Source organism: Gymnodraco acuticeps, unplaced genomic scaffold (genome assembly GCF_902827175.1).
Source record: "Gymnodraco acuticeps unplaced genomic scaffold, fGymAcu1.1, whole genome shotgun sequence".
Taxonomy (NCBI): domain Eukaryota; kingdom Metazoa; phylum Chordata; class Actinopteri; order Perciformes; family Bathydraconidae; genus Gymnodraco; species Gymnodraco acuticeps.
Window position 1 is genome coordinate 54,231 of NW_022990556.1, and position 21,679 is coordinate 75,909.

Below are 21,679 nucleotides of genomic sequence, written 5' to 3' on the forward strand. Positions count from 1 at the left end.
GTAGTGTCTCTACTTTAAAGAGTCCTCTCCTGCTGATGTTCAGGTGTATATCAGTATGTAGTGTCTCTACTTTAAAGAGTCCTCTCCCGCTGATGTTCAGGTATATATCAGTATGTAGTGTCTCTACTTTAAAGAGCCCTCTCCTGCTGATGTTCAGGTGTATATCAGTATGTAGTGTCTCTACTTTAAAGAGTCCTCTCCTGCTGATGTTCAGGTGTATATCAGTATGTAGTGTCTCTACTTTAAAGAGTCCTCTCCTGCTGATGTTCAGGTGTATATCAGTATGTAGTGTCTCTACTTTAAAGAGTCCTCTCCTGCTGATGTTCAGGTGTATATCAGTATGTAGTGTCTCTACTTTAAAGAGTCCTCTCCTGCTGATGTCCAGGTGTATATCAGTATGTAGTGTCTCTACTTTAAAGAGTCCTCTCCTGCTGATGTTCAGGTGTATATCAGTATGTAGTGTCTCTACTTTAAAGAGTTCTCTCCTGCTGATGTTCAGGTGTATATAAGTATGTAGTGTCTCTACTTTAAAGAGTCCTCTCCTGCTGATGTTCAGATGTATATCAGTATGTAGTGTCTCTACTTTAAAGAGTCCTCTCCTGCTGATGTTCAGGTGTATATCAGTATGTAGTGTCTCTACTTTAAAGAGTCCTCTCCTGCTGATGTTCAGGTGTATATCAGTACGTAGTGTCTCTACTTTAAAGAGTCCTCTCCTGCTGATGTTCAGGTGTATATCAGTACGTAGTGTCTCTACTTTAAAGAGTCCTCTCCTGCTGATGTTCAGGTGTATATCAGTATGTAGATTCTCTACTTTAAAGAGTCCTCTCCTGCTGATGTTCAGGTGTATATCAGTATGTAGATTCTCTACTTTAAAGAGTCCTCTCCTGCTGATGTTCAGGTGTATATCAGTATGTAGTGTCTCTACTTTAAAGAGTCCTCTCCTGCTGATGTTCAGGTGTATATCAGTATGTAGTGTCTCTACTTTAAAGAGTCCTCTCCTGCTGATGTTCAGGTATATATCAGTATGTAGTGTCTCTACTTTAAAGAGTCCTCTCCTGCTGATGTTCAGGTGTATATCAGTATGTAGTGTCTCTACTTTAAAGAGTCCTCTCCTGCTGATGTTCAGGTGTATATCAGTATGTAGTGTCTCTACTTTAAAGAGTCCTCTCCTGCTGATGTTCAGGTGTATATCAGTATGTAGTGTCTCTACTTTAAAGAGTCCTCTCCTGCTGATGCTCAGGTGTATATCAGTATGTAGTGTCTCTACTTTAAAGAGTCCTCTCCTGCTGATGTTCAGGTGTATATCAGTATGTAGTGTCTCTACTTTAAAGAGTCCTCTCCTGCTGATGTTCAGGTATATATCAGTATGTAGTGTCTCTACTTTAAAGAGTCCTCTCCTGCTGATGTTCAGGTGTATATCAGTATGTAGTGTCTCTACTTTAAAGAGTCCTCTCCTGCTGATGTTCAGGTGTATATCAGTATGTAGTGTCTCTACTTTAAAGAGTCCTCTCCTGCTGATGTTCAGGTGTATATCAGTATGTAGTGTCTCTACTTTAAAGAGTCCTCTCCTGCTGATGTTCAGGTGTATATCAGTATGTAGTGTCTCTACTTTAAAGAGTCCTCTCCTGCTGATGTTCAGGTGTATATCAGTATGTAGTGTCTCTACTTTAAAGAGTCCTCTCCTGCTGATGCTCAGGTGTATATCAGTATGTAGTGTCTCTAATTTAAAGAGTCCTCTCCTGCTGATGTTCAGGTGTATATCAGTATGTAGTGTCTCTACTTTAAAGAGTCCTCTCCTGCTGATGCTCAGGTGTATATCAGTATGTAATGTCTCTACTTTAAAGAGTCCTCTCCTGATGATGTTCAGGTGTATATCAGTATGTAGTGTCTCTACTTTAAAGAGTCCTCTCCTGCTGATGTTCAGGTGTATATCAGTACGTAGAGTCTCTACTTTAAAGAGTGCTCTGACCTGGTGAAAGCTCTCCTCAGTGGGAAGTCTCTGAAGAAGGGGATTTCCTGCAGATCCCTCCACAGAACTGACTCTCTGAACCACTCTGACAGACTGAGCAAACCTCCATATCCTCTTTGTGTCACATGGAGAACAGAGTGAGGAGAGAAGATGTAGTGTTCAGATCCCGCTGCACTGCAGGGCACCACCCGCAGGTCGTAGGGTCTAAAGAAGGAGGAAACATTCATATGTATTCATAGTTTAAAGGCAAGAAACATCAGTTACATGTAGAGGTTTTGGGCTGTTTAGCTTCCACTGAGAAAACCCCTCAAATCCACATCCAGGAGTTTATTCCACTCTCTTTGTCTGTTTGTGTGTCTATATCCTCTTCTGATAGCAACTTTCTGATTGGGCCGTGGGTCCACATTTCAGATATTACGTCATATCGGACTCAAATCTGGATCAACTCCGTTGTTCCCCCGTTTTTAGAGATTTGTTTACGGAGGAAAAGAGAGAGGGTTTTATTTGCTGATGCTGCGTGAGTTTCCCGACGCACCGGGGACACATGTTGATGTAGAGAGACATCAAAAAGTGACTTTTGCATGATAGGTCCCCTTTAAAATTTCAAAAATCACTGGTTTCAGCTTCTTCAATGTGCCGATTAAAGTTGAACAAATATCTGTGAGATTTGGATTGTGGGTTGGACAAAAGAAGACATTTGAAGACGTAAAAATTCCAGATTGTTTAACTTTTTTCTGACATTGTATTAACCCCACATCACAGTATGACCAGTAAAATATGCTGAAGACCGGCAAATCCAAATCTCTCCGGTCAACATAATTTCCCTTTAGCACCGCATCAGTTGCGCCACTTAAGTGACACAAATGATTATGTGACGGATGAGAATAGTCAACTCTAATGTCTAACACTTAATGTGGAGAAAGAGATGTCCTGGATGGGTTGATTGTGCGTTGATCTGTTGGTAATGCCTCGGGGTTCCGGTGGGCATGTAAACAAATGCATAATGCTGCGCTATACTTTGTGGCCTCACCCGGTTGCATAGCGACGCTTATTGTTTAGGTGTCTTTTAATAAGCAGGTAGTCATATCATTAGCTAGAACTAGCTGGGTCTGATCGATATGGACATAAACGCGAGTGAAGTCTAATCTGATGGGAGAGAGAGATCAGCTGCTGCTGACGAGTCGACACGCAGCTCTGCATGATCACATGCAGCGGTGAGCGGACAAAACACACACTTCAGGTTAGAATATCACACGTAGCTATTTTAGTGACCTCTCAAACTACCGTAACTAGTTATAGATATGTTTAGTTTGACTGTCGGGTCACTCATTACTGATCCGCGAGCTGCATGATACTGACGGGCTGTCAGGAGAGGGAGAGCGCTCCGTTTATTATTCCCGTGTTATTGTAAGTTACTGTTCACTTTTGAATAATGTAGTTAATCTACTATTATTAGTTTGTTTAATATCGAATCATATCAATTTGTTTTAAAGCTCAATAAATAGCAAAGAAGACCTTTGACCGGCACTTTTCTCATTTTCTCCGGAAGATTTAAACTTTAACGAACATGTTGGCCGGCGAAAAAATATTCTAACAGGAACTCTGACACACATGTTGTTACTGTCTCACTTTACTACAATCTAAAAGCCTCGATCTCAATGCTTATTATTTAGACACTCTTTATAACTACAAACATGCAGGAAATGGCTTCTTATGGCAGATGTTTCTAAAGTATGCAGGGACACGAAGAGACTTCCTCTGTGGAAACCTTTGACTAATATGTCAACAACATGAATATGAACCTGGCTCTATCACATGTTCACATCTCTATAGGATTTCTATACAAACGTGTGAGATATCTGCTTGGGTTGACCTGTAAGAGTCTCCCTCCACTTCCTTCAGGTAGAACAGCTCCAGCTCTCGTCTGCCTCTCCTCTCGGTGAACATTTGAAACACCTCTGTGCCGCTGAGAGGATCTGGAGCTGGTTTCTCATTCTTCACAGCCTTTATCTTTTTACCCCTACATGTTGGGACTTTGGTTGATTCAGCTTTCTCTGTGAGACTGAGACAATAAAACAGAGTGTAACGCAGTGTGTCGAAGGCCATGACACACTTTGTCCAATTACATACCGTCATTATTGGTGTGATAAAAGTATTGTATCTATAAAATAAATCAGCAAAATATGTAACATTAGATAAATAAAGAATCTGTCGAAGCTCTGGGAGGAAAGTGAGAAAAACATTTGGTGATCATTTTGAATATTGCACATTTCTCCACAGCCCTCCACTTTAAAATAAATGATACTGTACGTCGTCATATATTCACTGCACTACTTTTTGTTATGTTTCTTCTTTTGATTAATGTGAAATTGTTATAAAATATTTGCTTGTTATAACCTTTCTATTTGTTATCGTTATCCTACATAATTGCTTGTATATGTTCCTGGCTATAAACCTGATTCTGAGAAAACTACAAATCAGACTCAAAATTCAGATCACCAGAATTATTATTTTGACTTGCCTCTCACAGATTTGAAGTAAAGACACTCATACCCAATATGTTTTCAAGTACCTGTGTGCTGTGCTCTCATCAGGAGTTCTGATGGGGATGTCGGCCCCCAGCGCTGAGGCCATCATTCGGGGTCCTTCGCTCCACTTTGTGTCCCCTCTGGCTCTCTGAGGTCCGACCTGTGCGATGAGGCGAGGGAGATCCATCACAGAGAGAGGTCTGTCAGAGGGGAGAGGGGGGAGGCTGAAGAGAGGCCTGGGCACTGAGAGAGGAGGGGGTTCAGGGGAGAGAGGAGGAAGAAGAGTCCCCTTCTTCACCCTGGATCCAGACCTGGAGATGTGTTTGCTTTGAGAGGCTCCATCCGGGGATCTCTTCTCTGAGTTAGCTAACATGCTGCTCACCTCTCTGTGAACACCATCAGGAGGTTAGCTAATACAAACGGTGTGTTGGAGGTCTACATTTACGCTGGTATATCTGAAAGACAAATCAAAAAAGGGAAATGCATGAAGCGTGAATCATTTGCATGTAGGAACTATCCTGTGTCATGTTAACAAGCCACAAACCACATAGACATACAGATTTACATTAAGTTAGCTTTGTCTACATAGAACAAGTTCTTTACTGTAACCAACAATTATTCAATTAAATAGCATCAAAACTCAATGATAAATGATTTGTGGTCTAAAAAAGCATTCTATCAAAATGCTGCTTTAACAAACCCTTGGGATAAATCAGGTCTATCAAATGCTGAACATATAACCACATTGGTGCCTTTTTCACTGCACAAAGAGTACTTTGACTACACAATGAATACTATACCTTAAGTACTTTCCATATTACTGTACAGCCAGTACACTTCAAGTACTTTGACTACACAATGAATACTATACCTTAAGTACTTTCACTACATATTACTGTACAGCCAGTACACTTCAAATACTTTGACTACACAATGAATACTATACCTTAAGTACTTTCACTACATATTACTGTACAGCCAGTACACTTCAAATACTTTGACTACACAATGAATACTATACCTTAAGTACTTTCCATATTACTGTACAGCCAGTACACTTCAAGTACTTTGACTACACAATGAATACTATACCTTAAGTACTTTCACTACATATTACTGTACAGCCAATACACTTCAAGTACTTTGACTACACAATGAATACTATACCTTAAGTACTTTCACTACATATTACTGTACAGCCAGTACACTTCAAGTACTTTGACTACACAATGAATACTATACCTTAAGTACTTTCACTACATATTACTGTACAGCCAATACACTTCAAGTACTTTGACTACACAATGAATACTATACCTTAAGTACTTTCACTACATATTACTGTACAGCCAGTACACTTCAAGTACTTTGACTACACAATGAATACTATACCTTAAGTACTTTCACTACATATTACTGTACAGCCAATACACTTCAAATACTTTGACTACACAATGAATACTATACCTTAAGTACTTTCACTACATATTACTGTACAGCCATACACTTCAAGTACTTTGACTACACAATGAATACTATACCTTAAGTACTTTCACTACATATTACTGTACAGCCAATACACTTCAAGTACTTTGACTATATTTGACTACACCATGAATACTATACCTTAAGTACTTTCACTACATATTACTGTACAGCCAATACTTTTACAACTACATTTACTTCAAGAACTTTAAATACATTTCACAGCAAAATGAGGACGTCTCACTTAAATATTCCACTTCAACTACATTGTATTTAAAATGAATAAATAAAGTTAGCTAACACTTTGTGGTAGCTAACACCAGCTAGCTCTCCTAGCAGCAGTGAATCAGAGCCGTTACTCTCTCTCTCACTGTTTCTCACCTGCTGTTTAAACACGGCTGAACTCCAGGTAACATCTCCACGGTGGTAAGAAAACACTTAGTGGCGTTTCTAAAGTTAAAAAAAGTACTTTAAATCAGCTCTCTAGCTAACAGGAGGAGGACAACAAACTATCTTCAGACTTTCTTACCTGTCGTCTGCCGTCAGGGAGTAGCCATGGAGACGGCGCGTTGCCATGGTAACTGTCAGTTAACTCCAGAAGTAAGCGAACGTCACGGGGTTTTCAAACTGCTAATAATATTCGATTTACTGGAGTTTATTTGTCCGGTAAGAGCCGGTAAGAGTCAGTGAGAGTCGGTAAGAGCCGGTAAAACCACAGGAAAATCCAGTTCAACTGAAATCAGAGCAGTGCAGGAACTCCTCAAAGTGTTTCCTAAACTTCCTGGGTAAAAACTCTTAGAGGTCAAAGCGTAGTTTGAGTATTTTCTGAGGCACAAACATACATTTTAACATTTTTCATATTTTAAAGGTTTTGTCCATAGAATTTAATATGTGATTTAATATGAAGCCAACACCAATAAGGCGTTTAAAATGCTCTGATCGCTACGTACTCATCAGGAAGTCCAGAATCACCATATCCATGAAGTCCAGCAGCCTCGTGCCTTTGTTATATGGAGGGGTCTTTTTCACTGAGGAGCAGTAATCTGGGTCTGTCTCCCACCTGAACACACATCAATTAACTCAACACTACATTCATTGTGTATATATACCACTGTAATGCATGAAAAAAGGCCTTGATCTCGTCAGTCAAAGTGTTTTCTATTTCATTTAACTGAAAAATAAACCCTTACTTTACCAAGTCTCATTTTCTGCAACACACATAATTCAGATGCCAGAATGACATCTTATTTTTGATCCATTTGAAACCCTTATTTGGTCTCATATTTGGGCTTTAAGGTTTAGGGGAGGAGATATGGTGCTGCAAAAGGACATTTACAAAAGCATTCATCTGTTTGCTAATTATTTATCTAACATATCATATTCCATTTACTTGTAGACTCTTCTTGCCCTATTTCCATTTGTTCAAATGTTGGCCACTTTGTGATGTCATAACGATGTTGTGTCTTGTGTAACCATTAGCCAATCACCAACCAAGATATCTGTACTTCTGCTTGAGTAAAGGACGTGTGTACTTTTGCCATCTCTGCTAATGTGCACATGATAATAAAGCCTTGAATCTTGAATCTTAAGGGACTCCAGTTGGCTAAAAAAGTATTGAAAATGACCCCAAAGAGACAGAAAGGACCTACAAAGAAAATGTAATGAATTATTATTATTATAATGATTACTTGGCCCTCTTGCTGCGGCTGTAGGAGCGTCTCCAGGGGGACCTCCAGGTGCGGCGGGGGGCCAGGGAGAGGTCGGGCAGCATGACCCCCAGAGAGGCCTCCATCAGGCGGGGCCGACCACACACTGCGTGCTCCGTGGAGCAGTAGTACGAACACTGGCCGTAGAAACACACACTGCCCACTGGGGGGCGCCACAGGGGAACACATGAGAGGAGAGAAGGAGAGAGAATAAGAAGAGCATTCAAAGACATACTTTACATTACATTTAGCCAGGGTTCCAGTTATGTGGGAGCTGCTGCTGTGTGTGTGTGTGTGTGTGTGTGTGTGTGTGTGTGTGTGTGTGTGTGTGTGTGTGTGTGTGTGTGTGTGTGTGTGTGTGTGTGTGTGTGTGTGGTGTGTGTGTGTGTGTGTGTGTGTGTGTGTGTGTGTGTGTGTGTGTGTGTGTGTGTGTGTGTGTGTGTGTGTGTGTGTGTGTGTGTGTGTGTGTGTGTGTGTGTGTGTGTGTGTGTGTGTGTGTGTGTGTGTGTGTGTGTGTGTGTGTGTACACCATAAAGACTGAAACTCAGGACAACAACAACAACAGCTGTTATATTTACTTAAACTTGACCTCAGGCACAAAGCAGACTATGCATTACATTAATGCACACAATGTTGACAATATCTGTTTTCTTTTACTGCACATATTTTACATTGTATTCTATTTCAATGTAAATACTGCTATATTTTATTTTGCTATTTTTGTAATAATTTGTTTTAAAGTTTTCTAAAAACAGTTCTCTACCTGTGTTTTTAATGTTTGTCTTAATTATACACCACGACATCAAGTCAAATTCCTCGTACGTGTCAACATGGTGATAAACCTGATTCTGATTCTTCTAAACAAACAATAAACCCTAAAGACTCAAACTCAGGACAACAACAAGAATTTCAACAAACAAGACCATTGTCAGCGAAACAGGTTTTTTTTCAAGATGTGTAAACTCTCCGCTGTCCTGATATCAGTGGGAAGCTAAGAGTTATAGTTATTGGACATTGCTGTCACGGAGGAACTGCACACTGCCAAAACTGCATCCCTCTCCTCTGTCATCATCCTGTTGGACCTGTCTGCTGCATTCGACAAAAAAAAATCTTCGCGGGGGAGCTTGCCCCCGGACCCCCTTAGAGAGGGTGAGGACCCTCCTAGAGGAGGTGAGGACCCCCCTAGAGGGTGTTAGGTCCACTCCCCACTTATAAAAATAGCACTTTACCACTGCACCCTCTCTAATCTCAGATGCACCCTGAGTCATTTTGTTCTGGAACCGGACCTGTGATCAGTGGAGGGTCAGATGATCAATGGAGGGTCAGATGATCGAGGGAGGGTCAGATGATCGAGGGAGGGTCAGATGATCAATGGAGGGTCAGATGATCAGTGGAGGGTCAGATGATCAGTGGAGGGGAGAGTGAGCGGTACCTGGGGAAGTGAAGAAGGTCCGAGCCAGTTTACGGTCTGTCGTCACGTCCTTAATTTCCTCCACAACATCCACCAGCCTCCCAACAACAGGGGGAATTCTCCTGAAGCCCAGCACCCTGAGGGGGAGGATGGGGGGATGTATTTGTTTGTTAAATACAATAAAAAGAGGAGGAGAGGAGAGGAGGAGGAATCAAGGAAAAGGCCAAAGGTGTCAGGGAACCACCTAGACCCCTATCTACGAAATGTCACCATACAGACAATGAAGAACGACACATTGACAAGATAAAAACTAAAAATCACTGTCTATAAAAAGAAGTTCACAAAGAGACACTTTGACGCAGTGTTGAAAGCATGTTTACCTGTCCAGGTGAAACGCTGCGATCTCTGCGTTGTGTCTCTCAAAGTCTGAGAAGTAGTACAGGTTGTAGTTGGTTTCTTCATCTCTCTCCTGCCTGTCAGACAGACACATTCAACTTTAATGCATTTTGAGATCAAGTTAAACTTGTTCTGCTTAAAGCTTTGAATAGAGCTGGGGATATATTGACATGTCAAATATTATGAAATGAGACTAGACATCGTCTTAGATTTCAGTTATCATAATATGTGTCTTTACCTGGTTTTAAAGGTCCATGTCACGGCCATTTCTACTGATCATAGTTTCATCGTTGAGGTCTGCTAGAATAGATTCACATTGTTCAATGTTCCAAACTCACATTGGTTTCTCACAGCATCTCTGTATAGTCTGTGTATTCACTCTCTGTCCTAAACGCCTTGTTGGAGCTCCTGCCCCCCCCCCCTCCCTGTGAGCCCACTGTGCTCTGATTGGTCAGCTCGCCCACTCTGTTCTGATGAGTCCACCACCGTTACAGCGGAACATCAGTGATTATGTGTCACAGTGGCGTTAGTTAGCAACCAGGAAATGACACTAGTGATGACAAACAGATGAGAATGCTGCGTGGGGTCTGGGGGCCGTGTTGGCGGGACGTTGCGGGGCTCGCTGCTCCGCCCTTTGAGGCTCGAGGAGCGGACAGTGTGAGATGGCTTACTGGTGTTGTTCCCTGGTTGCTGCGTGGGGTCTACGGGACAGCGAGACACCGCGGAACTCAGCCTGAACTCAGCCTGGCTGTGGGTGTGAGTGTGTGCTCGGGCCGGGCCTCGGCGGGCCTCGCCGTGTCCCGCCGTCCCGTAGACCCCACGCAGCAACCAGGGAACAACACCAGTAAGCCAGCTCACACTGTCCGCTCCTCGAGCCTCAAAGGGCGGAGCAGCGAGCCCCGCAACGTCCCGCCAACACGGCCCCCAGACCCCACGCAGCATTCTCATCTGTTTGTCATCACTAGTGTCATTTCCTGGTTGCTAACTAACGCCACTGTGACACATAATCACTGATGTTCCGCTGTAACGGTGGTGGACTCATCAGAACAGAGTGGGCGAGCTGACCAATCAGAGCACAGTGGGCTCACAGGGGGGGGGGGGGGGGGGGGGGGGGGGCAGGAGCTCCATCAAGCCGTGTAGGACAGAGAGTGAATACACAGACTATACAGAGATGCTGTGAGAAACCAATGTGAGTTTGGAACATGAACAATGTGAATCTATTCTAGTAGACCTCAACGATGGGATCATGATCAGTAGAAATGGCCATGACATGGGACCTTTAAGGTATGTGGTCCAAAATATCATGATATTATATGTTTCTTCCACGTGCCCAGCCCAGCTGCAACTAGCAGTTTATTTCATTATTGATTAATCAACACATTTATCCTCGATTCGTGGGTTTGTCTAGAAAATGTATTTGTATGTATTTTTTACGACCACTCCAGTTAGTAAGAGTTGTCTTTTAAATATTTAGTTTTGTCAGTCAATATATTCACTTTGATATGTATATAATAAGCAGCACATCTCCAGATTAGAGAGGATAACAACTCATTTAGAATAATTACCTAAAAGATTATTGAATCATCCTAATAAGTGTTGAATAATTTCTGTAAAATGTACTTGAGATGAGCAGAGATGGTCCTTGCAAGTATTTACAAAAACAATAAATGTCTCAGTTGTCTAAAGGCTCATAACTAAATATTCTTCCCCTTGTGCTTCACCGTGTTTATTTCCACAGATGATTCTCAGCTGTTGTGTTTCCGACTCACTTCATGGGCTTCAGCAGCGCCTGTCCGTAGTTTGTGAATGTCATCACCAGCTTCAGCTGCGTCCCCCCGGACTTCTGCACTGAAAACCAGCATAGAGAACGTTTCCATGGCAACACAGTGAACACACACACACACACACACATATGACATGCTGTGACAAAACACATTGGCCATTAATGGACACACTCAAAAACATGTGCGTCATCTCCGACATATAACAGGCTTCAAGTGTGTCACATCTCTCTCACACACACACACACACACACACACACACACACACACCACGTCTCCTGCTATATTTAGCGTGACATTGTGTTAGATGCATTCATTCCCATCAGTGCTCCCAGCATCTCTCATGTGATATAGAGCATCATCACAAGCGTGCGTCACAGGATTTATCCTCAAAGTTTTTCCTGTACATGATATCCATTTATCTTTTAGAACGATATATCATTTCAGTATTTCTTCATCTTTGTTTCAACCTGTTTGTTTAAGGGCTGTCTTCTATTAATCGTTTAGTTGACTGGTCGTTTGTTTTGGTTTAAAAATAAATCCTGTATTGTGTGCGTGCGTGTTGGGAGTGTTGCAGTAGAACATTCCTCTGTAGCGCCCGGTAGCTACATTAATGGGAAACCCTACATCAGTGTTTCTCAAACGTTTTCATACCAAGGACCACTTGACCAATAAAAAAACACTCGCGGACCACCTAACTCCACAAATATCCCAAATCACATAGTCTTTCTAGAACAGATTACAAATCGCCTGAAAATGGTACAAACAAGTGGCAACATGTGTAATGAAGGTGTTGCACTGGGCTATATCATGCAATCGAAAGTGAAACGTAAGCTTGCTCCATTGCGGAGATATTCCCGCGAGAGAGCTCTAATTTATTTATTTAAAATGTGAAATGTTACCAATATACTCACGGATCACTAGGGGGCGCTCACGGACCACCAGTGGTCCGCGGACCACACTTTGAGAACCACTGCGGCCTACATGTTTGAGCAACCTCTATGAAACGTCAAGCCACCCTACAGCACCCCAACAGAAATCTCTGGTGCCGCCCATGCACACCTTCATCACAGCAGGTTTGGGTTGAGGGCTTTTAGGTTAAATTGATAGATCTGTTCCTTTTGAAAATGTCTTTCTTGTGCCGGCTGCAGTCTTACAAAAGCTTTTCATACACAAATGTATTCAAGAGGTTAATTGAATCACACTATTGAAAATAATCGAGACTTTTCAATAGAAACTGCTGAAAAATACAGCTAAAGACCTCAAATCAAATGCAAAGAGGTAGTTATTAAGTGTAGCTATAGTACCTGTTTGTATTCAGAGTCACTGAATCAGATGACGTGGAAGCTATTGAAAAAAATCTCCAATTAAATATATTTTAAAAAGGCATCAGCAATTGTGTGTAAGATGTGCCACATACAGTAGGCCACATTTTTTTATAATTATCCTACATCATATTCATATGTATTGATGGTCCCTAAGTGAAACCCTGTGGTTATGATGACCCACATGGCGGTTTAGGGAAGAGGATAGGGTCACGTGAGAACTGTTTCTTTGGATATGAGCCAAAGTTAGAAATAAAATACAGTTCTGACTTTAATCTTAAAAAGTTAGAATATTGAGGTCATATTGTTATAATATAGTCATATTGATGACTGTCTCACTTTTAAACTTCATGTCAATAACCTGCTTAAAAAGCTGAGGGTTAGGCTAGGTTTCTTTTACAGAAATAAGTCCTGTTTCTCGCTTGAGGCCAGGAAAAGGCTAGTCACTGTGACCTTTTTACCTGTGCTGGATTATGGTGATTTGTTATATATGAATGCACCTGCCAATTACCTGAGCAAGTTAGATGCTGCGTATCACAGTGCACTGAGATTTTTGACAAATTGTAAAGCACTTACGCATCACTGTACCCTGTATACCAAGGCGGTTATGCCATCACTTACTGTACGGAGGCTCAGTCACTGGTACTTTTTCATTTACAAAGCCATGTTGGATAAACTACCATCTTATATCTGCTCCCTGATCTCTCTGCGAATTGAAAGTACTTATTGCCTGAGATCGCATGCTGTGGTTTTATTAAATGTGCCAAGTGCTAGGACTGTCTTAGGGAAGAAAGCTTTTAGATGTGCAGCTCCACTAACATGGAACAGTCTGCAAAAAGAATGGAAAGCTGACTCAGAAAGCGACTCAGGTTCTGGTCCAGGCTCTCATCATCTCACGCCTAGACTACTGCAACTCCCTCCTGGCTGGTCTACCTGCATGTGCCATCCGACCTCTGCAGCTCATCCAGAATGCAGCGGCTCGTCTGGTTTTCAACCTTCCTAAATTCTCCCACACCACTCCGCTCCTCCGCTCCCTTCACTGGCTTCCGGTAACTGCTAGAATCCACTTCAAGACACTGGTACTTGCTTACCATGCTGCGAATGGATCTGGCCCTTCCTACATCCAGGACATGGTTAAACCGTACACCCCAGCGCGTGCACTACGCTCTGCATCAGCCAAACGACTCGTTGCGCCCTCGCTGCGAGGGGGACCCAAGTTCCCATCGGCGAAAACACGTGGGTTTGCTATCCTGGCTCCAAGATGGTGGAATGAGCTCCCCATTGACATCAGGACGGCAGATAGCTTGCACATCTTCCGGCGCAAACTGAAAACTCATCTCTTTCGACTCCACTTCGAGCGTTAGAACGATTAACGAAGCACTTTTATACCAATAAAGGACTGGATTACCTAAAGCCAGTTGAGTAGCACTTGAAATGTTTGGCTCTATGAAACCTGATATACTTATATGATTCTGTTTTCTTCAAGGTTGTGTCTTCCTGGTCGAATGTACTTATTGTAAGTCGCTTTGGACAAAAGCGTCAGCTAAATGCAATGTAATGTAATAATGTAATGAAAATTACCAAGCTAGTACCACTACATGTTTTTAAAGCTCGGTTGGATGCTACAAAATCAGATGCTGTTGGTACCTGTACTTGTGGTTAAATATGTAAATTGTAATCCCTGTACATTTTGCTGTATGATGTCCTTTTGTTGTTCTGTTGTTTATGTCTTCTTGTGGAACCTACTGCTGCAGGTCTCCCTTGAAAAAGAGATCATTGATCTCAATGGGATTTTACCTGGATAAATAAAGGTTTTGAATTTAATTGAATTTAATTGAGAAAAAAGTCAGAATTCTTAGAAAAAAAGTCAGAATTCTTAGAAAAATTATCTGTAAATGTATTTTGTATGAAATAAAGAAAAACCTGGAAATTCTTAAAATTCTAAGATTAAAGTCAAATTCCAAAACATTTTTAAACTTTTGGTCACATCCCAAATGTTGTTCTCAGGTGAGCCTAATCCTCTTCCGTAGCCTGATTTAGAATTAGCTTTTGCTCTTTTTATCCTTAAACACTAGCCTATTCCAGAAAGCTGTTCATGTATACTTGAACTTGGATATTATGACATACTATTCACCTAAAGTCAAATTTTAAAAAAATGTAACTTTTGGTCACATCCCAACATTTGTTCTCACCTCCTCCGTAGGCTGTTTCATAGATTTAAGTGCTAGCCTATTCCTTAAAGTGTTTATTTATCATTTGTCACGCTGTTCGTCTTCGTGTATATTTGAACTTGGATATTAACACATACAGTATAATTCACCGTATTTATTCTTCTTTGTAAATTTGTAAATTAGATATTGATCTGAATGTGGTTTCCAGATGTTTCATTCAGAAATCTGAGAAAATAATATAATTTTGGAGGAAAACTCAAGATTCGGAAAAAGAGTCAAAATTCCGGAGAAAAGTATAAATTCCAAAAAAAAATAAGTTCTAAGAAAAAGTCAAGATTCAGTCCGAAATCTGGAAAAATCAAAAAAATCTGAGGAAACGTTAAAAGTCCCATAAAATAAAAATTCTGAGAAAAAGTCAAAATTCGGAAACAAAGTCAAAATTCCTGAGAAAAAGTTAAAATTCTCCAAAAATGGATTATAGGTGTTATAAAGTATGTATATTTTGTTTCGTGTCTCACCTGCGCTGACGACTTTCTGCGTGGCGATCTGCTGAGTCAGCGTCGCCATGTTCTGGTCCCGGTGAGCGAACAGCTGCCAGCGGGAAATACCAAGATGGAAGCGCAGCCAGGGGGGGTGAGAGTCACTGCTGCTGTTCCACCGGACGTCCTCGTTATCCTCCTCACTCACACTCACCCTGAAACACAACCGGGAGGGAAGTCTGATAACTTTGTGGTACTAGAGAATGGCTGCACAATATATAAGAATAATGTGTGATAACTTCTTCCATAACACATTATTGCGATTAAGAAACAAGTATTAAAGTGCAGTCTTTCTGCTTTATTATGCTCAAATGATAACGTCATTTCCAAAATTATAATTTTGAACTAATTGAACATAAACTCCGCAAAATAGGCGAGTTAAAAAGTGATAGTAGAGTTGTCAAAGTAGAGACGACTGACCACATCTGGGAGCTCTTGTCACTGGAATGGACTCTTGGTTTGACTTTCAGCAGCCGGTCCTCCTCGGGGACGGGGAGGCCGGGCATGTTGTAGAGAGGATGATCAAAAAGAGCCTCCATCTTCCTCTGATCAGACTCCAGAGATCGCTCAGTGACAGAGGACACGTCCATCGGGTCAAATCCACCTCCTTTCAAAGATACAACCCCGTCAGAGAGTGTTAGCTCACGACCTTTATATATATCCTTTATTTAACCAGGTCTCATTAAGATTAAAATATATTCTTCAGAGGGCAGAACAAAGTTACAACAAATGAACACCAAACAATACAGGCAGACGAATACAGCTGTAAAACACAAATTAAATGGCACATTAGCCAGTCAATATGCAAATAAAACAAACTATCAGAAAACATTCAAAAGCAATCACATCGACCAATGGTTTCATGTTCTCTGTCCTTTAAGATGGACTTGAAATTCCCCCAAGGTGATAAAATACTTTGGCATCCTTACTGGCATCCTTACTAGCATCCTTACAGGCATCCTTACTAGATTTTCATTGCCATTTCTACACTGTAGCCTTGTGCATATGACAATAAAACCTTTGACTTTGAAAACTGGCATCCTTACTGGTATCCTTACTAGCATCCTTCCTGGAATCCATCCTGGCATCCTTACTGTACGCCTGTCTCCCAGTGGAGGCCTCAGCTGGACCATCGCTCCCCACTGAGGACTGGTCTTTGTGGGCCAGCTCTCTCAGGATGTTGGTCCTGGGGGTCAGCGGGGGGTCACAGGACTGCTGGTTAATAGGAAGAGAGACAAGCACCAGCAGGAGGTGGAAGAAAACGGTGAAGAAGGCCAAGGAAAGACATATTGTCCTGGAGCGATAGCGCATTCGTAACATTGTCCTGCTGAGGGAAGGTAGGAGGAGAAAGGAGGTGAGAAAGATTTAAAAGAAAACATGTTAGAAGAGTATGAGAAAAAGCGATATAGTGGGGAGCAACATATTCTCAATCAACGATTTGTGAGATATCTTTAAAAATATATTCCGTATTTCTTGTGTCCAGATCCCTTTACCAATTAATGCTTGTAGTGTAAGTCATACAGTATTCTCAAAACTCTTCACACGCAACTGCTCGGTTAGTTTACTACTTGTTTAAGTTATGGAAAGGATTGTGGTTTGAGTTAAGAATAACTACCAAAGTGACGTTACTTATAAATATAAATGATCTCTGACTTCTGGATTTACATGGCACACTAACAACAGTCAGTCCTGTCTGAATGGTAAACCCTCAATTTGCAAAACAAGGCGAAAACTCAGGCAATTAAATGTCAATATCTAACTTTTAAACAATTAAGGTCATTGGGTTAACGTTTACCATTGGAGGTCAATGCCTAACGATAACCACTGGTTGTCAATGCCTAACATTAACCATTGGAGGTCAACATCTAACGTTAACCACTGGAGGTCTATGCCTAACGTTAACCACTGGTGTTCAAAGCCTAACGTTAACCACTGGAGGTCAACGCCTAACGTTAACCACTGGAGGTCTATGCCTAACGTTTACCACTGGTTGTCAATGCCTAACGTTAACCATTGGAGGTCAACATCTAACGTTAACCACTGGAGGTCTATGCCTAACGTTAACCACTGGTGTTCAAAGCCTAACGTTAACCACTGGAGGTCAATGCCTAACGTTTACCACTGGAGGTCAGTGCCTAACGATAACCACTGGAGGTCTATGCCTAATGTTTACCACTGGAGGTCAATGCCTAACGTTAACCACTGGAGGTCAACACCTAACATGGTCAATGCCTAACGTAACCATTGGAGGTCAACGTCTAACGTTAACCACTGGAGGTTAACGCCTAACGTTAACCACTGGAGGTATATGCCTAACGTCAACCACTGGAGTTCAATGCCTAACGTTAACCACTGGAGGTCAATGCCTAACGTTTACCACTGGAGGTCAACGCCTAACGTTAACCACTGGAGGTGAACGCCAAACGTTAACCACTGGAGGTCAACGCCTAACGTTAACCAATGGAGGTCAACGTCTAACGTTAACCACTGGAGGTCTATGCCTAACGTTTACCACTGGTGGTCAATGCCTAACGTTAACCATTGGAGGTCAACGTCTAACGTTAACCACTAGAGGTCTATGCCTAACGTTAACCACTGGTGTTCAAAGCCTAACGTTAACCACTGGAGGTCAACGCCTAACATGGCCGACGCCTAACGTTAACCACTGGAGGTCAACACCTAACGTTTACCACTGGAGGTCAATGCCTAACGTTTACCACTGGAGGACAATGCCTAACGTTAACCACTGAAGGTCAACGCCTAACGTTAACCACTGGAGGTCAATGCCTAATGATAACCACTGGAGGTCAACGCCTAACGTTAACCACTGGAGGTCTATGCCTAACGTTTACCACTGGAGGTCAATGCCTAACGTTAACCAATGGAGGTCAATGCCTAACATGGTCAATGCCTAACGTTAACCATTGGAGGTCAACGTCTAACGTTAACCACTGGAGGTCTATGCCTAACTTTAACCACTGGAGTTCAATGCCTAACGTTAACCACTGGAGGTCAATGTCTAACGTTTACCACTGGAGGTCAACGCCTAACGTTAACCACTGGAGGTCAATGCCTAACGTTTACCACTGGAGGTCAATGCCTAACATTAACCACTGAAGGTCAACGCCTAACGTTAACCACTGGAGGTCAATGCCTAACGATAACCACTGGAGGTCAATGCCTAACGTTAACCACTGGAGGTCTATGCCTAACATTTACCACTGGAGGTCAATGCCTAACGTTAACCAATGGAGGTCAATGCCTAACATGGTCAATGCCTAACGTTAACCATTGGAGGTCAACGTCTAACGTTAACCACTGGAGGTCTATGCCTAATGTTAACCACTGGAGGTCAACGTCTAACGTTAACCACTGGAGGTCTATGTCTAACGTTAACCACTGGAGTTCAATGCCTAACGTTAACCACTGGAGGTCAATGCCTAACGTTAACCACTGGAGGTCTATGCCTAACGTTTACCACTGGAGGTCAATGCCTAACGTTAACCAATGGAGGTCAATGCCTAACATGGTCAATGCCTAACGTTAACCATTGGAGGTCAACGTCTAACATTAACCACTGGAGGTCTATGCCTAATGTTAACCACTGGAGGTCAACGTCTAACGTTAACCACTGGAGGTCTATCTCTAACGTTAACCACTGGAGTTCAATGCCTAACGTTAACCACTGGAGGTCAATGCCTAACGTTAACCACTGGAGGTATATGCCTAACGTTAACCACTGGTGGTCAAAGCCTAACATTAACCACTGGAGGTCAACGCCTAACATGGCCAACGCCTAACGTTAACCACTGGAGGTCAAAACCTAACGTTTACTACTGGAGGTCAATGCCTAACGTTAACCACTGAAGGTCAACGCCTAACGTTAACCACTGGAGGTCAACGCCTAACGATAACCACTGGAAGTCAACGCCTAACGTTAACCACTGGAGGTCTATGCCTAACGTTTACCACTGGAGGTCAATGCCTAATGTTAACCAATGGAGGTCAATGCCTAACATGGTCAATGCCTAACGTTAACCATTGGAGGTCAACGTCTAACGTTAACCACTGGAGGTCTATGCCTAACGTTAACCACTGGAGTTCAATGCCTAACGTTAAGCACTGGAGGTCAATGCCTAACGTTTACCACTGGAGGTCAACGCCAAACGTTAACCACTGGAGGTCAACGCCTAACGTTAACCACTGGAGGTCTATGCCTAACGTTTACCACTGGTTGTCAATGCCTAACGTTAACCATTGGAGGTCAACATCTAACGTTAACCACTGGAGGTCTATGCCTAACGTTAACCACTGGTGTTCAAAGCCTAACGTTAACCACTGGAGGTCAACGCCTAACATGGCCAACGCCTAACGTTAACCACTGGAGGTCAACACCTAACGTTTACCACTGGAGGTCAATGCCTAACGTTTACCACTGGAGGTCAATGCCTAACGTTAACCACTGAAGGTCAACGCCTAACGTTAACCACTGGAGGTCAATGCCTAATGATAACCACTGGAGGTCAACGCCTAACGTTAACCACTGGAGGTCTACGCCTAACGTTAACCACTGGTGGTCAACGCCTAACGTTAACCACTGGAGGTCTATGCCTAACGTTAACCACTGGAGTTCAATGCCTAACGTTAACCACTGGAGGACAATGCCTAACGTTTACCACTGGAGGTCAACGCCTAACGTTAACCACTGGAGGTCTATTCCTAAAGTTAACCACAGGTGGTCAAAGCCTAACGTTAACCACTGGAGGTCAACGCCTAACATGGCCAACGCCTAACGTTAACCACTGGAGGTCAACACCTAACGTTTACCACTGGAGGTCAATGCCTAACATTAACCACTGAAGGTCAACGCCTAACGTTAACCATTGAAGGTCAATGCCTAACGATAACCACTGGAGGTCAATGCCTAACGTTTACCACTGGAGGTCAACGCCTAACGTTTAGCACTGGAGGCCTATGCCTAACGTTAACCACTGGAGGTCAATGCCTAACGTTAACCAATGAAGGTCAAAGCTTAACGTTAACCACTGGAGGTCTATGCCTAACGTTAACCATTGGAGGTCAACGTCTAACGTTAACCACTGGAGGTCTATGCCTAATGTTAACCACTGGAGGTCAACGTCTAACGTTAACCACTGGAGGTCTATGTCTAACATTAACCACTGGAGTTCAATGCCTAACGTTAACCACTGGAGGTCAATGCCTAACGTTAACCACTGGAGGCCTATGCCTAACGTTAACCACTGGTGGTCAAAGCCTATCGTTAACCACTGGAGGTCAACGCCTAACATGGCCAATGCCTAACGTTAACCACTGGAGGTCAACACCTAACGTTTACCACTGGAGGTCAAAGCCTAACGTTTACCACTGGAGGTCTATTCCTAAAGTTAACCACAGGTGGTCAAAGCCTAACGTTAACCACTGGAGGTCAACGCCTAACATGGCCAACGCCTAACGTTAACCACTGGAGGTCAACACCTAACGTTTACCACTGGAGGTCAATGCCTAACATTAACCACTGAAGGTCAACGCCTAACATTAACCATTGAAGGTCAATGCCTAACGATAACCACTGGAGGTCAATGCCTAACGCTTACCACTGGAGGTCCACGCCTAACGTTTACCACTGGTGGTCAATGCCTAACGTTAACCACTGGAGGTCAAAGCCTAACGTTAACCACTGGAGGTCAAATCCTAACGTTAACCATTGGAGGTCAACGCCTAACGTTAACCACTGGAGGTCAACTCCTAACGTTTACCACTGGAGGTCAATGCCTAACGTTAACCACTGAAGGTCAACACCTAACGTTAACCACTGGAGGTCAATGCCTAATGATAACCACTGGAGGTCAACGCCTAACGTTAACCACTGGAGGTATATGCCTAACGTTTACCACTGGAGGTCAATGCCTAACGTTAACCAATGGAGGTCAATGCCTAACATGGTCAATGCCTAACGTTAACCATTGGAGGTCAACTTCTAACGTTAACCACTGGAGGTCAATGCCTAACGTTAACCACTGAAGGTCAACGCCTAACTTTAACCACTGGAGGTCAATGCCTAACGATAACCACTGGAGGTCAATGCCTAACGTTAACCGCTGGAGGTCTATGCCTAACGTTTACACCTGGAGGTCTATGCCTAACGTTTACCACTGGAGGTCAATGCCTAACGTTAACCAATGGAGGTCAACGTCTAACGTTAACCACTGGAGGTCTATTTCTAATGTTAACCACTGGAGGTCAACGTCTAACGTTAACCACTGGAGGTCTATGCCTAACGTTAACCACTGGAGTTCAATGCCTAATGTTAACCACTGGAGGTCAATGCCTAACGTTAACCACTGGAG

General features: G+C 42.6%; 2 protein-coding genes across 2 annotated transcripts in view; both read right to left on the reverse strand.

Moving 5' to 3' along the window:
• Positions 1-4,892, reverse strand: part of LOC117553469 (dynein heavy chain domain-containing protein 1-like) — a gene marked incomplete at its 3' end in the record, with an annotated part of 59,115 nt that extends 54,223 nt beyond the window's left edge. Inside the window, exons 1-3 of the mRNA XM_034227403.1 lie at positions 4,542-4,892; positions 3,843-4,031; positions 1,970-2,173 (exon numbers count right to left, since the gene is read on the reverse strand). Coding sequence (XP_034083294.1) covers positions 1,970-2,173; positions 3,843-4,031; positions 4,542-4,870 — 722 coding nt within the window. The remainder of the gene's footprint in view (positions 1-1,969; positions 2,174-3,842; positions 4,032-4,541) is intronic.
• LOC117553470 (extracellular serine/threonine protein kinase FAM20C-like) lies at positions 4,835-16,635 on the reverse strand (the record flags this gene model as incomplete). The annotated part of the gene is given in 9 exon segments (XM_034227404.1): positions 4,835-4,952; positions 6,933-7,042; positions 7,671-7,851; positions 9,121-9,236; positions 9,480-9,572; positions 11,265-11,343; positions 15,291-15,466; positions 15,732-15,918; positions 16,358-16,635. Coding segments are annotated over 9 exon segments (1,230 nt in total). The 3' UTR covers positions 4,835-4,938.
• Between the last annotated feature and the right edge of the window lie 5,044 nt (positions 16,636-21,679).